At 43.3% G+C, this 17,500-nt stretch overlaps 2 protein-coding genes and 2 long non-coding RNA genes across 6 annotated transcripts in view; 2 read left to right on the forward strand and 2 right to left on the reverse strand.

Moving 5' to 3' along the window:
• The window catches only part of rnls (renalase, FAD-dependent amine oxidase), a 5,451-nt gene extending 4,857 nt beyond the window's left edge, over window positions 1-594 (forward strand). For both annotated transcript variants that reach the window (XM_071461854.1, XM_071461853.1), the window contains 2 exons: window positions 1-6; window positions 91-594. The exon at window positions 1-6 is cut by the window's left edge and continues 170 nt beyond it. In XM_071461854.1, the coding sequence (XP_071317955.1) occupies window positions 1-6; window positions 91-243 (159 nt within the window). In that variant the 3' untranslated portion in view covers window positions 244-594. The remainder of the gene's footprint in view (window positions 7-90) is intronic.
• Window positions 1-17,500, reverse strand: part of LOC139608292 (uncharacterized) — a 38,157-nt gene that overhangs the window by 13,358 nt on the left and 7,299 nt on the right. The window lies entirely within an intron of this gene.
• On the reverse strand, window positions 1,754-15,656 carry ptenb (phosphatase and tensin homolog B). Its single transcript, XM_071461849.1, has 9 exons — window positions 14,991-15,656; window positions 11,648-11,732; window positions 11,305-11,349; window positions 10,676-10,719; window positions 10,353-10,591; window positions 9,833-9,974; window positions 9,581-9,747; window positions 8,623-8,880; window positions 1,754-8,349 (listed from the first exon to the last, which is right to left on the reverse strand). Exons 1-9 carry the CDS (start codon window positions 15,067-15,069, stop codon window positions 8,161-8,163), a joined length of 1,248 nt encoding a protein of 415 aa, XP_071317950.1. The 5' UTR covers window positions 15,070-15,656; the 3' UTR covers window positions 1,754-8,160.
• The window catches only part of LOC139608293 (uncharacterized), a 3,264-nt gene continuing 1,429 nt past the window's right edge, over window positions 15,666-17,500 (forward strand). Inside the window, exon 1 of the long non-coding RNA XR_011685004.1 lies at window positions 15,666-16,413. This is a non-coding gene — a long non-coding RNA (uncharacterized lncRNA). The remainder of the gene's footprint in view (window positions 16,414-17,500) is intronic.

A 17,500-nucleotide genomic window follows, 5' to 3' on the forward strand; every position in this document is an offset into this window, starting at 1 on the left:
TCTCAGGTGAGTCCAGAGAAATCCAACTGACCCTGAACTGCTCTGAGTGTGGGAGCGTTTGATGTACGACCCCTCCTGTCTCTCCTGCAGGTGCTGACCTCGGTGCCAGACTGTCCGGGTCACATGACCGTCCTCGACCGCCCGCTGCTCGTCTGCGGCGGCGATGCCTTCAGCCACTCCAACTTCGATGGCTGTGTGGAGTCTGCACTGAGCGTGCTCAGTGTGCTGAAGGCCTCACTGTGATGTCACCACCACGACAGGAGGTTCCAGAGTCCAGCAGGAGGATTTGAGCTGATACTATCAATAATCAATAGGACTCATGAGGTTTTATGAAGTGGTGAATCACATTAACAGACGTGTTTCAGTGTCTTTAAATAAACTCATTTCTACACAGTTTTAATGTTTGTGTTATCAGCTGTTCGTTTGACCTTTGATCTGCAGCTTCAATCTGAACCAGCTGTGTCCTGCACAGATAACACAGCTAGAGGTCAATGATGTGAGGTTTGACTTGGGTCTGGTTTAACTGAGGATGAACTTAAACCTGGTTTAATGTTGGAGTTTGAATAAATACCGACTTCATATCATGTAATGAAATATTTCAGTGTCACATCATCATTCTTGACTGAACTCACCTGGTACGAAGTGATGCAGTCAGGTTAGTGTCTCACCTGTCAGACTGAGTCCAGTATGATTTGAGGTTTAATGTGCAGCCTGATCCAGTGAAGAAGAAGAAGCTGCTCTTCACTTTCTTTGATCTTTTTATAGCAGCTGATAAGACAGAATTAGTTATGGTTTGGTGCCCACGAGGCTCTGTGTGTGTGTGTGTGTGTGTGTGTGTGTGTGTGTGTGACCTAATTTTTCCTGCCTGTTCTCCAGTCGTTTGGAGTGCACTCAGTAGTGCTGCTGCAGTGCATTGTGGGAAGAGATTATCATTTCTGCTAAGTCACTGATGGGTCACACAATGTGTGTAAAGTGTGTTTGAACACACGTTGTTTCTACAGTGTTGGGGGCAGATCGTTAGGTGAAATGATTTAATTGATCTGTCTGAAGTTCAGCTGCAGTTCCTGAGACAAACCGCTGATGAACAGAGACGTTCATGTTCCCTCAGGATGAACCGTAGAAACTTTCTGAAGGGCCGTTCTGAAGCTCAGAGTGAGCTGCTCCACCATTGCCATCTTGACTCCTCCCAGCTAATCCAAATATGGACAAAGAGGTGGGGCATGTGTGGAGCTGAGACTTTGGTGCATATCGGCTTGTGTCAAACATAGTTCACCCACCTGTCACTCAAAGAGGCCACGCCCTCAATTCTCCATAACTTTGGTCCTTAATAAAATGTAAACAGGTGAGTTGTATAAATTCAGCCGTACAGGTGTCATGAAGGAGGAAATGATCTCCAGAGACCAGAACAGTTTCTGTACCAGGCTGTAAACATGTTTCTTTCTGCTGTAAAGTTGGACATTTGAACATGGGAGTCTCTGGGGACTGACTCACTGCTGGAGCCAGACTCTAGTGGTCATTAGAGGAACTGCAGCTCTCAGCTCCTCACTGTTGATGCTTCAGGTTTCATGACGTTCCCATCAGCCTCAGCTGGACTGAGTCTACTGCCAATTAGCTGATGTTATCATGCTAATGTGTCTGTGGTTGTTTGACAGATACAAAATGAACATGAATATTCTATTGTGAAAAGGTGTGGTGTGTGAACATAAGACTGGGAGTTGTAGTCCTCAAAATAATCTCACCACCACAGACAACAGCTGTTTATAAATAGTTTTATTCACCTTTACAGTGTTTTTATTTAATTATAAAACAAGGAGGGAAAAAAATAAAAGAACAGAGGGTGGGGGAGGGGAAGTCAGTTTATCTTGACATGTTTCCATGGTGATACAGGCCATAGTTACGAGTTTTCTGTTTGTTTGTTGACTAAGTGAAAAACAAAATGAATACCCACTCAAATAAAACAACACAATCATCATCATGAACAGACACACTGTGGACCACTGAGCTGAGACCTGAACCATGATGCTCTGCTCCGAAGGACCAGAACTGAGTACAAAACCACATCTGTCAGAAGGTTTGGTTCCAGACCCACTGTACAGCTGATCAGTACTCATCATTACTGATTCCACTGGGACATTTTGGGAAAAAAACTGCAACCTCAGTCCAGAACCAGCAGTTTCTGGCTTTTCAGACAAGGGTTTTGGACTGGATTTCCCAGTTGGATCTTGGTCAGGTTAAAATGGTGAAAATCCTACAGAGATGTAGTTTCACTCAGTGAACCTTCCAACTCCAAACACCTCGGTCAGTCTCCATCTGATGTTTTCTCTTGTAAAAGTGAAACATAATGTGTGAAAACACAAACGGTCTGTTGGAATGAAATAAAAACACTGGAATAACTGAATAACACTGTAGAACAAGAACAATGCTGCGTCGTCGACATGGATCATCTGGTGAGAATATTGCTTTCTTACCTGGGACCTGTTAGCATTAGCCTCAGAATGGTAGCATGACATCACATCTATACAGAAAGTCAATATTTTTTAGCTTTTCGTTTATTTGTTGTATTTGTTCTTGGAATGAATTTGATTGAAACATTAAAAAGTCAACAGACTCATGGAGTTAACATTAGCTTCATTAGCTAGCTATCCACCACTGAAACCACCCTGTCCTCAGTCAGCCTATCAGCCGGCTGGTAGATATCTGGCTGTGGTGACCATTTCTAAGATTTTAACACCAAAGAAGATCCAGTTGGGACTGAAACATTTTCTATTTAAATAAATGTGTGGGCTGGAGTCAGCACAGGAGGCAACTCTTCATCATAACTGACTTCCAACAGCCTCACACTTTCATGTGATGTCCTTCACCTACACTCCTGACTGACGTTACCCATTAACCTCTGACGACAGATGTGGTTGGTGAACTCGACTGAGATTCTGAGGAACTGTCAAGAAGCAGAAAACAGTCGTGGGCTTCAGGTAAAGGGACGGTCACACTACGCCTGCATCCTGCAAATACTGGCTCCGTCTCCGATTTCCTGTTTTGGCTTTGACTGACTCTGGCAAAATCAGAGATTTCACCTCCCACCTTTGTATTTGCACATGCAGCCAATAGAAACACTGATTCACACTGTTTTGAAAGGTGGACTCAATTATTCCAGTGACGGTTTTGTATAATATGACACTCAATATACTCTCCTGACACCACATCCTGTACTAGGTCTGGGTGTGGGGCAGTTCTGCTGACTGGACAGGTAATGTGACCGCACTTTAAGGCAAAACAAAGAAAGAACATGAACATAGACCATGTTTACCTTGTCAACTCCAAAACTAACAAACAGACAACAAATTAAAAAAATAAACCATTAGTCTGAGCTTCATTTTGGCAGGTTTGGTGATGAGATGTAAACAGAAAAGAGCTGAAGCATCATCTTATCGACTAAACAGAGAAAACAAAGAAGCTTTCTCACTGAGGGAATTACATTTACTCAGGCAAGTGTAAAACTGTTAATGTGGATTCTGATTGTTGGAGGTTAAAGGTTAATCCAGAGTGCTATCTGTGGGGCGAGTCCAAGGTTCCTTTACAGATTCCAGATGCAAACTAATTTCTGCAGACTGACACGTTCATTGTCTTCAGTGGAAACATGGCTGATTTCACTGTCAAACATAAAACCATTGATCTTAACATTTAAACATCACTGAGTTTAGTGTTTAAGGTTTTTGTGTCAACACATTGCTGATTCTCTACAACACTTTTCTCCTTCTCCTTCTGGTTTCTGTGTGGAGATCTAGAAGCAGAAAAGCACTTTGAAATCTTCTTTCCAAAGTTTTTATCACTTCCCCTTTTGTTTCCTTTCTGACCTTTTGGATCGGTACAGGAACCCTGAACATCCGTCAAAACAGAACCAGATCAACAATGAAATTTGGTTAAAAACTATGAAATTTGAGTTAAGAAAAAAAATTCTCTTCCTGAATCGACCCTGGTTTTGTTAACTCACAGTGACGATTTTCTGTCCAAACTAACCAGGGGGATTCAACACAGCTGAACTGGGACTTATTTTCTATAACCAATCACTTTAAAATGGTCATAAGAAAAAGATATGGAGCACCTGGAACAGTCAAAGATGTGGACAGCACCTACCTGGCCTCAAATACCCAAAACCCGTTAAGTGCAAGCTGGTATGTTTAGTATACCACCAGCAAGTCTGACAGACTCCTCAGTCTTGTCAGACGTCTGCTTCAAGGTTTTATTTTTAACTGGACACTTTCACGTTTCAGGTTGGAACATAGTTGGTGTTGTTTGGAGACAAATTTATTGTTTAACTTTTTGTTGGGTTCAGCCCCACAACACAACAACAGGTTTGGGCATCAACTCCTCAGCATCCTAAAGTTACCTATAATACCATTCACCTACATTGTTGTAGACCCCGCCTTACATATAATGAGCCTAATGCGATCTTTACACCGACACTTTTTAAAGGGACAATCGACTGGATCCTAAAAGAAAACGTAGAACTGTGGCTGTCTAAAAAAATCTACCCTGTGGAAAATGTAATCCAGGTTTCAGGATCAGGTTCTGAGTCCACACCAGTTGGCAGTAGTTCTTTAGTGCCTCCATAATGCGAGTCTTCATACCATTCATGTCTGAAAGGGTTGATGACAGGAAGTGAGGCCAGGCCTGACAGCACCCAACAGGACTCTAAGCAGGACTTGTGTTGTTGTTGCGGTAAAATGCTGGCAGACACACGAACAGAGCCTGTGGACAGGTCGCCACACTGACGACAGAGCTGCTAAGTGTCACGACTGGACGAACACTTGCTGCTGGTAGAAAGCACCACAGATGGACAGCAGGCTCAGCATCAACCCTGGCTGGCACAGTTAGCACCTGAGACCCAACATGGTGGACTGTAGGCCGGAGCACTTGTTTGCTGGTAGCACAAAGCTACAGATGAATTTGTTGCTCTCACTGAGGCTGCGCCTCAAGACGTGATCACACAAGATGCAGTTTTAGCAGCACCAGGCACTTTTTCATCTTGCCCCAGTGTCTCAAGGAGTTAGGAGTCCTTATTTTGTGATCCAGGTGTTTACAATCTGATAATCAGACTAAAGGTCCATTTTGTTCATCTTCCTCCCTTCAACACAAAGAAAGTCGACTCCAACAGCCTGTACAGTTGGAAATATCACTTCTATGCCTGTTTTTTGTGGACATTGTTCTGTCGCTCGCACAAGAAGATGCCATTCCCATTCTTATTGCTGCCTACAAAGCTCTGATTGGCTGTAAACAGCTTCAAGCTTCAAGGGCTCTCTGGGTGCCGGGATCAATCCCAGAAAAGTCCCAGAGGAACCTTGTCTACCATCTTTGACATATCTGGGATATCATGATCGGATCCAAACATGCTTGATATTATTGTCATTAGCCTTTTGGTGTTGTTGATTTTTTGAGTTTGGGTTCTGTTCTAATGTACAGGTAGAATTCAAGGTTTGGAAATCTAAGCTCCCTCCTCTCCAAACATTAAAGACACTGTCAGCACTCCTGTCCTCCTCAAATAAAAGCAGCGTTCTGGATTCATGTTTTCAACACTCTGCAGTGCATCCTGTGTGATCAGGGTCTTGGCGAGGCCTACGGGGGGGACAAGAGGAACTTCAAGTCCCACATCTAAGAAGAACAATCTTTAACTACAGAACCAACGCAGGGCTGATATCGGTTGTAGCACCAAATGTTTGGACGGAAAAATTGGGCATCAGGACTAAAACTTCAACGTACACCCAATCTGGAGGCAGATGATCAATAGGGATGCTCTGATCAGTGGGGTACCAAGTGAAAATGGTCTGATATTAATTACAGATGATTTCATGGGTGGTGTTGAAAGTAAACAGATGGTAAACAGTGCTTTCACTGTTGGTTACTGACTGCACAGTAAAAGAAAGAAAGACGGTCCAGTATATTGTTGTATCCTAAGTCCAAATGTAGTTTAGTTTAGTTTTTGCAGTAGAACACTGGACAAGCAGAGGGACATTTACATTGTGGACATAAGAAGGTACACATCCACAAAATAATCACCAAAGGTCAGAAAAACTTTTAAAATTCTCATTTCTAAAGAGCCCAATGGACGTGAACCAATTGGGGATTAGCTTTGGGTTGTTCTGCTCTGATGAATTAAATCTACGGTCTAACAGAAACTGATCCGAGAATCCCTCATGTTCATTTGCTTTTGTAAATCCAGACAGAGAAGTCTTCAACCTGCTGTGATGGTAATGTGATCCTCAAACTGTCGTCCATGGCGTTAAAGGTACAGTTTGCAAGAATTGAAGTGCTTAAAGTAGAACTGAATACAACGATTAATAGTTTATGGACAGAGTAATAATTATAGAGCATCACCCTCTTTCAAATGTCAGAAACCAAAGACACACAGAGGCTAAACCTTGTGACTCTCAAGAGCAAATGTTGTCATGAAAACCCATGTCGGGTCCTGACCCCAAAGTTGAGAAACTCTGTGCTGAGACCTACCAAAGGGCAGACTGATAAAAGGATTGTGTCTTTCAACTTGACAGAAATCAGCACAAACATGAGCCAAACAGGCTTCTTGGATGGACACAGTTTACCCAGAAATACAAAGCCAACTGTCCTTTATATAGTGCAAACCCCACCCACCTGACAAGCCAAGAACATCAAAACTAAGTGCCCTGGAGATGTAGATTTCTGCTGTAGTTTGTATCAGGGTGGGTTAGCCTACAGGTGTACAGCTTAAAGCAGATCTGGCTGAAGGAATGGTTATAATGTGTGTAGCTTGTTTGTTTAGCTTAATGATTGATATAAGAGTATAACAAAAATATGTTTCTCTAACTGGAGGAAATGATTGAAGGAGAGAAGAGAATCCTTCTGTGCAAAACTGTAGAGACAGAAAAGTCCTAATAGCATTAGTTCACAGTAGGTTTGTACTGTATGTGATTTTCAACAGTAGATGATTGACAGATTGTGAATGATCCTAGTTTCTCTTCTTCATTGTCACATTCAAACATCAGAATGTCTCCTGTCATTGTGCGCTACTTCATCCCAAACCCAATCCAGTCCAGACAGAACTGGTGCAAACTCGGTCGAGACCAGCAGTGAGCCGTGTCCAGATTGGCCTGACATAACTCAGGACAGGATAAGAGATCAAAACGGTTTGGAGGACTCAAAGGTTCTTTGGTGGGGATGTTCCAACCTCAGGAATACAACAAAATGAATCGTCCAAACTGACTCAGACCTGCTGATCTACATCAGCTCAGACTGCTCGCCAACTCATTCAGACTGGTCCCAAACCAGCTCACACTGGTTCCAACTAGCACAGAACAACTGATCCAAACCGACTCAGCCCAGTTCAGTCCAATCTGGTTTCTTGTTTGTCTGGAGGATTTTTGAAGACCAGGGTGAAAAACCTGGACTTTCCAGTTCCTGGTTTTTATGTTTTGATGAGTGAGAACATAAAGTTCAAAGAAAATTGCAGATCTTATTTTAATAAATGAACAACAGGTCTTCAAGAATCCAACAGACTGATCATTTAAATCAACTGACTGTGAGTTTGAGTTTGAGTGAGCACACAGAGAAGAGTCAACTCTGACACAGCTTCACAGAACTGAAGAGGTGGAGAGATAAAGATTGGTCTGCATGAAGTTTCCTTAAACTTGTCAGGAAGGAAGCAGGAAAGGAAAGAAGGATGGAAGGACACATGGGGACTGGGGATTTATCCAACAAACACCTTGGTGTAGTCACTAAAGAAGTCTACTTGTCTTTCAGTTTGTTTATATTCAAGTTTTACCTTTAAACTGTCCATTCATCTGTCTTATTGTCCATTTGCTGTCCGTTTCCCGGCCTGGCCCCGCCCACACATTTATCCCTACCCTCCTCCCCCCACCGCCATGTCATGTGATTGTCCAGGTGTGCACCGTGCAGAAGATTGAGGGGGCGGGGCTTATAGTCTGATCTGAGCTCTTTGATCCAGAGTCCCACAGATCAGTTCTGGTCCGTAGGTTACATTCCCCCGTTAGCTAACACACGCTAGTCTTAGTGTGGGGGTTCATGAGTGTGTGTGTGTATATATATATATATACTGTGTATGTATGTATGTATATGTACATATATACACACACATATATATATATGTGTGTGTGTGTGCGTGTGTGTGTGTCAGACTTTTGTGATCTGATTGTGGTGGTCCTCCTCGAATGGCTCGTTCTCTGGGTCCGAGTCCGTGGTGTCAGAGTAGCGGTAGTGATCTGGTTCGTTGTCGCTGACGTCCGGGGTCACCGAGGCCGACGTGCTGCTGGCGTCACAGTTGGATCCCTCCTCCACCGTCTTGGTGAAAAACAGTTTCACCTGAAGGACACAAGGAGACACACTGTGAGCCGCTACAGAGTCATCGATGTGAAACCTCAGAACCAGTGGAACCTCAGAACCTATGGAAACAGTGGAACTGAACATGTGGAACCTCAGAACCTGTGGAACCTGTGGAACATCAGAACCTGTGGAACCTGTGAGATTTATTTCAAGTTTAAGACTGAACTTCCTTCCCTTGGTTTTTACTTCTTGTCTTTAACAACCCTTCAGATTAAATGATGCTGAGCAATGAAACCAACAGAAATGTTTTACCTTGAAGTTCGGGGAGAAGTTCCTGTTGGCCTTGTCTTTGTTGGCTTTATCCAGGTCATTTTTTATGAGAGTGAGAACCAGGTAGTCTCTGTCGTTGGTTTCTCCTCCCATCATCATGGTCGTCATCAGCCCCAGGTTATGGTGCGTCCTGTCAGCCTGTTCCCGCAGTGTCCCGGCACTGCCGTTCTCCAGTTTGTCAGGGTTCTCCTCTGGCCCCGGGATGAAGAAGGTGTTGACCCAGAAGTGAAACATCTTTTCCTGGAGCGACAGAAGAAGAGGATTCTGAGGGAACTGGTCTGTGAAGAAACAGGGACTGCAGTTTGCAAGTTTGAAGGAAGCTGTGGAGGGAAGGGCCTGGATGAGGCTGTAAAAAACATTCCTGAAGCTTTGAGTGCTCCAGGAGAACAGCAGGCTCCACTGCTGTGGACCAAAGAGGTTCCACACCAGGACCCCCCTCAGACCCAGTCCACCAACCAAACCCAGGGACCTCTGGCAGGGAGGTGACCAACAAGACTCAACCAAGACAACAACCTACTCAAGACGACCTAAACAGAACAACAACACGTAACCAAGATGACCTGCACGTCACAGGTTAGACAACTTAGACTCAACAAACACCAGGTTACCTACACAACTCTGCACATTTCACACAACTTATCCAGGACGAGATGTTTCAGAAGACTCGAGGCTATAACTGCTGCCACATGTTCTTCTACAGACTGAACTAAACCAGAGGGCTCAGTTACTGTATTTTAATAATAATTGTAGCATTAATTACCAAAAAGTTAATTTAAATCACCCATTTGAAATTAAATCTATAAGAGGACAGTGAAGATGTCTGAGGAGTCTGGCAGCAAAAGGCAGATCAAACAAATGAAAAGTTAAGAACATCACACTTGATTCTGATGTAACAGAATTCATTTAAAAATGATCATCAGCTGTAGTGACTCTTCCTCACCTTCTTCATCATCTTGTTCTGCTTGTGGAAGAACTCCACCTTGATGTCTCCGCAGACAGGAAGTGGCTGCGGGAACTCAAACAGCATCAGTTTGTCTTCCCGCCGGGTGTGGGAGGGGTTAGAGGTGTGAATCTTCACCTTCAGCTGGTACACCACGAACTGAGGGTCTGCACCAAGAGCACAACAGCACAGGTGTTAGACAGTGAGCTCAGCCTCAGGGTGTTTGCTCGTGTCAGACGGAGTCAGACTCACTGCAGGTGCCTCCGGTGAACATGGGGATGGTTTCAAACAGCATCTTATGGAAGAGCAGAGCCACAGGTTTGTACTGCAGCTGGTGCCTCAGCAGGAAGCTGTAGTAGACCACATAACGGCGCTGACTGGGGATGGTCACACCCTGAAAGCGTGCGCGCGCACGCACACACACACACACACACACACACACACACACACACACACACACAATGAGCTTGTTTCTACTTATCTTATTTTGAGACGTTTTTCTTATGGAGTTCTTCATGCTCTTAAAAATGTTTTTAAATTAGCCCCACACCTAACTGGCCCCGCCCACTGACTCATAGGTAACAGTTTCACTCGTACTCTGCGTCTGTGTTTTCAGTATCAGCTGATGTCACCTGTCAACCATGCTCAACCCAAACACCACAGAGTGAGATGTGACTTGTCGCTCACTATAACATGAATCTGACATGTTCTCCACAAAACAAACTTCTCCATCTCGTCATCGGCTGACGCAGTAGAACAGCGGCGTCCTTACCTTCTTGTCATGGGTGCGAACCTCTCCATAGAATTCCAGCGCCTCCTGAGCTTCCTGGAACTTGCCCCGGTGCAGCAGGTAGGCACAGATCATGACGCCGGTGCGGCCTTTTCCCGCCTTGCAGTGGATGGCCGCGACGTGCTGTTCGTCCTCGCTCAGCCATTGATCCAGGTCCTCACAGAACGGCTTGATCAGCTCCAGCTGGGGGGGGTTGTGGTCCTCGAATGGGTACTGAGCGACTGAAAGAGGCACAGAGAGTCAGACAGGTTCCTGTTCCCGCCCACAGAGACCAGGGTCTCCCCTTCACTGTCAGTCAATCTCACCTTGACAGTTGAACTTTGACGTGTCATAATGTCGCTCCGCACATCTGTGGACACAGACAGATGTTCAGACACTGACTGCAGTAACAGCAGAAACACACACACACACACACACACACACACACACACACACACACACACACACACACACACACACACACACACACACCAAAAGTTTTAAGCTGAGAGACAGACACACAACATTAACTGAGGAACTGAGGACTGACTGACTGACAGGTGAACAGACAGACAGGTGAACAGACAGACAGACAGATGAACAGACAGACAGGTGAACAGACAGACAGATGAACAGACAGACAGACAGATGAACAGACAGACAGATGAACAGACAGACAGACAGATGAACAGACAGACAGATGAACAGACAGACAGGTGAACAGACAGACAGATGAACAGACAGACAGACAGATGAACAGACAGACAGATGAACAGACAGACAGACAGATGAACAGACAGACAGATGAACAGACAGACAGGTGAACAGACAGACAGGTGAACAGACAGACAGATGAACAGACAGACAGACAGATGAACAGACAGACAGATGAACAGACAGACAGACAGATGAACAGACAGACAGACAGATGAACAGACAGACAGACAGTACTTACAGGTTGTAGATCTTATAGTGATTCTTGTGCTTTGAATCTAGAAATCTGACAGAGACACAGGTTGAGTTTTTAAACAGCTTTAACTCTGACGTAGCTCCACAGTTGGTCTGGACCGTGGTCCACAACCTGGACCAGTTCTAGACTGTGGTCCAGAGCCTGTGAAACTGTCTGGTTGTAAAGCGTTTTGGTCTGGAGACTCTCTCTGTAAATTGATTTGACTTAGTTTAAGCTGACACCGATGGCAGCTTTTGAAAATGATCACTGACAGTTAACAGGTCAAAATGTGTAAAACCAGCAGTTTTCTGAAGGGAGGGGTCAGAGGTCATGCAGAGCGTCATCTTACCGAACGACATCATCGATGTTGTTTCTGTAAACTCCCTCCAGTCGCTCCGCGGGGAAGCCCATCGCTATGATGTTAGGATAAATATCTGATTGTTCTGTTAGGGAAGAACAGCAGCTACGTGAGGCTGAGGACAGGACCACGTCTGTCCGTCTGTCCCCTCTGTCTGTCCGTCTGTCCTGTCTGTCTGTCCCCTCTGTTTGTCTGTCCATCTGTCCCCTCTGTCCGTCTGTCACTGAGACACAGCGTCGTCAGACCTGGATCTTTTCTACAGGCCCAGAGAAACAAAACATCTGGTTGTTTTACTCAGAGGACCTCCTACATTTCCCACAATTCCTTGCAGCTAGCTCCAGTGAAGGTAGGGGGAGGTAGGATTTGTTCTTGTCAGCTTCCCGCAGATGAGATGTGAAAGTTATCTGTACAGCAGCTATTAGCTTAGCTTAGTATAAAGACCACAGAAGCTAACAGACAGCTAGCATCATTGATATCATGTCTGCAGAAACAGAAGAATCACTATTGTCATCATCACGTCATAGTTTTAACGCCAGACATTTTACATCAAAGTGATCGATCACTGATCAATCAATAATGACAATTATCAATAGCAGCAGCTCCAAGGCCAATTTGAACAAAGATAACGTCACCATTTAAATCAAAGATGACATTTATATTAATTATACTCAAACGTATAAAACATGTAGAAAGCTGGTTAGTTTAGCTTAGCATATAGACTGGAAGCAGGGGGAACAGTTAGCCCGGTTCAGTCCACCTCCCAGCCAATCGTTTCATCTGAACAAAAACCAGAGTAGAAAAACCACAGGTTGTGGGCTTATGGGACTGAGAGGTCAGAGGTCAGAGCAGCAGTTTTAAACTAACAGTAACAGTGCTACAACATTTCAAACCACTGTTCATCTGTACACAAGGTGCGTTATATCCAGGACACTGTTGGTAACCATGGCAACATCCCTGATGCATCACATGACATAAGTAATCTAACAAGGTGTGAAAGTGACCAGAGCTCAGACACGGAGATCTTAAATCTTAAACTCTAAACAAGTGGCTCTGAAACTTTGTTCTTTCAGTCCAGTCGTCACAGCTGCACTGAGCTCAGACGCACCAACGAGTCATCACAGAAAACCTGTTGATTCACTGATGAACTTCACCAGGAGCTGCAGCCTGATTTCACCGTCACTGTTATACAGTCAGCACATACCACACGTCCAAACACCAGCTCAGGTTAAAAACATGTTTCATTTGATCCAGATGTTACTATTATCAATGAATCAGCTGATTGTGTGCTGATTATTTTCGCCATCAGTCCTCTGATCAATAAAACCTGCTGGAGCCATTTTTTCTTGGAGAATTACTTTTAACTTGATTCATTTTCTGTTGATCAACTAATTGATGAATGATTAACTGCTGCAGCTCTACATGTGCAGGACGTGGTGGGAACGACAGCCTGGGTTCAGGCGTCAGTGCGACCTGAGGCCGTCAGTGTGTGACTGTGGAGACACAGAAGCACCAGAGAATGTGATGGTTGTGGTTTAGTGTGGATGCTCTCATCAGCATCACACTGTGGTAACCTCAGTGATGACATCACAACTGAAGGAGACAAAAATCTGCACATAAATGGATGATGAAAACAACCAGCTCTAAATGAACTGATCAGTCAATCAAGAGAAGATAAAATTCCCTCTTTAAACTCTGCACAGTTGCAGCGTTGGAAATGTGACACTCTGCTGCTGATGTTTGTGTCCGGTATCTGGTGTTGTCATTTTGAGAGTGTGCCAGGCCCCATCAGAGCAGCAGGACGTGTGAATGAAACATCAGCCGGTTTTTGATTTTTGAGTCTTCTCTGACTCCAGTGTCACAGTGCCAGATAAAAAACTGTGGCTGTATGATTAACAGAAATTTTATTGGCAACAATTGTGATAATCAATTAGTCATTTTTAAGTCGTAATGGTAAAATTCACTGGTTCCAGTGTCTCAGATTGATTAGTTACTGGATTTCTGGTGTCACAGTGAACTGATCTCTTTGAGTCGTGGACACAAGATTTTGTCAAGTTGTAACTCTGATTTCTGTAGAGGTGGGGAATAATACGTCTCTGCACTATTTATACAATGAGACCCAACAATAAAAATTATCCTGTATACTTCTGTAGTCGTGTTTTTTTCTATTATTTTATCTTTTCATACAAAATGTTTTTATTTTGTGTTTTACTAAAAGAACAAAGACTCACATCACCTCCAGCTCCAGAGTCTCACCGTGAGAATCATGGTATAAATGTTTTTCATGTTGCAACGGAGTGAATATTTTTTATTACAGTCTATTTGGATTCTGGAAACGTCCTCAGACCTTCAGGAGGTTAAACCACCTTCTCGGTTTCTACAAAAATCAGCAGGTTTTTATTTCAGACGCAGCTCACTGTCACAGCAGAGCCAGTCACTATCTGATATCTTGCTTTAAAACATTGTCTTAGTTCAGTGATGTTTATTAATCATGCGGTATTAAATAAACCTCAACTATTAATGTATCTTTGACGTTAAAACCGGACGGCGTCGTTTTATTTGGTCATTAAATGTCATCTTATTACAGATGTGGTCACAGTTGTGTTCATACTGTGTCCAGGTGTGCGTTTCTCAGGTATGTCTGTTAGCTGCTCCCCTGTCCGGACTACTGCTGATGCAACGACACTGACACCACGGTTAGCTTAGCCTGTTAGCAACCGCTTACATAAACACACAAAACAATTCACACGCGAATTACTGTCCTCATCTACCGAGCCGTATGAAGCTGTAACAGGCATTCAGTTGAGAAGTGAACCAAAAACAGCTGGATCACATGTGTCCTCACAGGCAGGCTGCAGACAAACGCCTCACAACGTTACCAAGCCCTACTCAGCCCCGTTTTCCTGTTGGCAGTGAACCGCCCTACGAACTCCGTTGAAAAAACCGCTAATTTAAGTGAACATCGCAAACATACGTGCACATTAAACTGAGATGTAACGGCTATAAACCGTATAATCCCGCCCTCTGAACAGCGCTCTAACATGTATGAACACGTATCGCTGCCATTGACGGTTCAGAACCTCGGTCCATGAGCACCAGGCTGTTCCTAATAGTTCATCTTTTCATCGTTGCTTTGACTGTGTAGCTGCTACGTTAACGCCAATATGAAGAGTAGCTCTCACTGCCATACAGTCCCGTCTCATGTGTAGCCTGTCCGCCGATGTGCACAGAATCATCAAATTACCACTTTTTGAGCGGAGTCATGCACAACCTTCGAGAGCGCAGCAGCTAGCGCAGCAGGCTAACCAAACCCCGTTAACTGGCAGTAAAAGGATACAGGTCAGGTCCAGGTCGAAGCCGTCCTCCTGATATCGCCTTTTATTCCTGCTCACAATTTCCTTGATTAAGGCAGCCATGATCGGTGTCTCCGTGAGGTACGTAAAATTAATAGAAAATACGGAGAGACCGCCTGCGCTCCTGCGTCCCCGCTCCGCAGCCTCCGCAGCCTGGTTACCGCGGAGAGAAGCCAACTGGGACAGCTAGCCCGGAGCTAGCTAGCCACTAGCTCCCGAGCTCCAGAATTCAAAACTTTAAAGCAAGAAATATCCTTCCCGATGATTAATAAGAACAAAAACAGGTCTAACGATTAAAAACGACCCTGCTATCCGGCCTCCTTGGGTGCCACCCTGCACACTCCTGTGTGGCCAGAAGCTAGCCGGCCTGCTAGTAGACAGGCAGCCCGGCCGTCGGTGCTGTTTTCTGGGTCAGAACAAGGGGGCGTCGGGGCCTCCTCCCTGCTCCCTCTGTGGGCCCTGGTTTCCAGGTCCCCCACCCGAAGACAAAACCATCCGCGGCTCGATTTACGGTGGAGATCCAGTCCTCAGGACGTCGTCTGGATCCAGTCGCACTGTTCCCGGCCTCGGCGAGCGACAGAGACGCCGTGATTGGACGCAGACAGGCGGAGAGAAATCTCTCCGAGCGGTCTCTGACCGGGGGAAGAGACGGGACCGACACCGAGTGACGGTCGTGTCAGGACACATCCGCTCTCTGCCTTCAAAATAAGGGTCTCAGCAGTCACTGGTTTATTTGTCAAACTGCCTGTTCCTGAGGCTGTGGAGGCTCAGTTCAGACAATAAAAGAGAAAATAAAGACGAGTTAAAAACTAAAAATTATTAGATTTTGACATATCATGAATGATGAATGATTTTTTAATCATGACTGATTTTTACTCTTGGTTTCCATATAGGTGTGCCATAAAGACTAAAAAAGAAAAAAATGATAATACAACAATAACATCATAGTTCTGAAAACAAATAAAAGATTCAGAGTAAAGAAAACATACATATATAAATACTGATATGCTAAAGTGTATGTAAAACGTGATTTGATATTTTTACACCTGATTTACAGTCTTGTATTGTAATTGGTGCAACAATGGACAAATAAATAAATCACGAAAGAAATAACAAAACAATTCAAAATGAATAGAAACAGTAAACAGAAAATCATAACTGTAAAATGAACTAAAATAAATAAATAGAAAAACTGAATCTTTTACTCATATTTTATTCACTAAGTGAGTCAAAGTAATTTGTGTTGAGGTTTTATTTTCCCTTTTTCTTTTTTTCAAATGCCCGTAATGTGACAAAAAATAAATATAAATAAACAACTAACTCATAGTAATTCTCTACTCTTTTTCCAGAAAACACCACCTGCAGAGAGAGACAGTGAGCTGCAGTTGAAAGCGCCAGAAAAAGTTTGTAAGTGAGCCTTGAGACATATATATGATTTTGACAATCTAGGCTAATGTTTCAGGGCAGAAATAAACTCATTTTTTCTTTTAATTAATTTTATATTTGAAAGAAATCTGTAATAAATGAAAATACAACTGTTGCTCTTTCCATCCAAATATCCTTTTAAAGCAGTATGTGTTGTTTTGCATGTTTGTGTTGATGCTAATTTCACCTAAACTCATATTCATGAGAAGGAAAATGTTTTTTAGTGTGAGAAAGGACATTGAGGTTTTTGTTATTAACTTTTTTATTCCATGATACTGAACAGATGCATTTCACAAAATACATGAATGAATACAAACAAATAAATAATAATGCATTTTAGAGATTGTATGGACCGATTCTACTACTTTTAGATGTAATATTTAGTGTAATATACTGCGCAGAACCCAGGAGTGTGTGTGTGTGTGTGTGTGTGTGTGTGTAAATTTTTATATATTGAAATTTTAACTATTTTGCCAACAGAAGAACAGCTGAGTTTTATTCCTGCAATGTGAAGAAATCTTTTTCATGTTGGGATAATACATTATAGAGAAAATTGATTAAATAAAATATGCAATTGCAATTTATATTTTATATCTATGTTCTATCATTTTGCTCCCAACTTAATGATTCGGTTTGATTTTATAATTTTTGTTCATGATTTAAAAATGTATTTACTAGCTTTACTTCAATTTATTATTTTTTTAAAATCTGTGATTATTCGATGTTTTATTCATATTTATATTTGTCCATGTATTTAATTTATTTTGCCTCAGTATTTTTACTGGATGAATGAAAGTACAATAATTTAGTGTCAAAATAAATCAACAAATAGATAAATGCCAGTTTATAGCGTCATGAACTGTGCTTTTATTTTGTAAAATCCCTTACTTCCTGTCGTGGCATCACTGTGTCTAATTTGACGATGCTAGATGTTAGCAGCCTAGCTGAGCTTCCTGAGCCAAACGCATCATGTCAGCACACTGGGTTGCCAGGTTCTGATCTGATTATCCTCCTATTCAAAACCTCCATCACAAACCCCCATAATAACATCAGCGGGAATAATGAACAA

This window comes from Trachinotus anak, unplaced genomic scaffold (genome assembly GCF_046630095.1).
Source record: "Trachinotus anak isolate AG129_WGS33_773 ecotype Australia unplaced genomic scaffold, CSIRO_AGI_Tana_v1 ptg000025l, whole genome shotgun sequence".
Taxonomy (NCBI): Eukaryota; Metazoa; Chordata; class Actinopteri; order Carangiformes; family Carangidae; genus Trachinotus; species Trachinotus anak.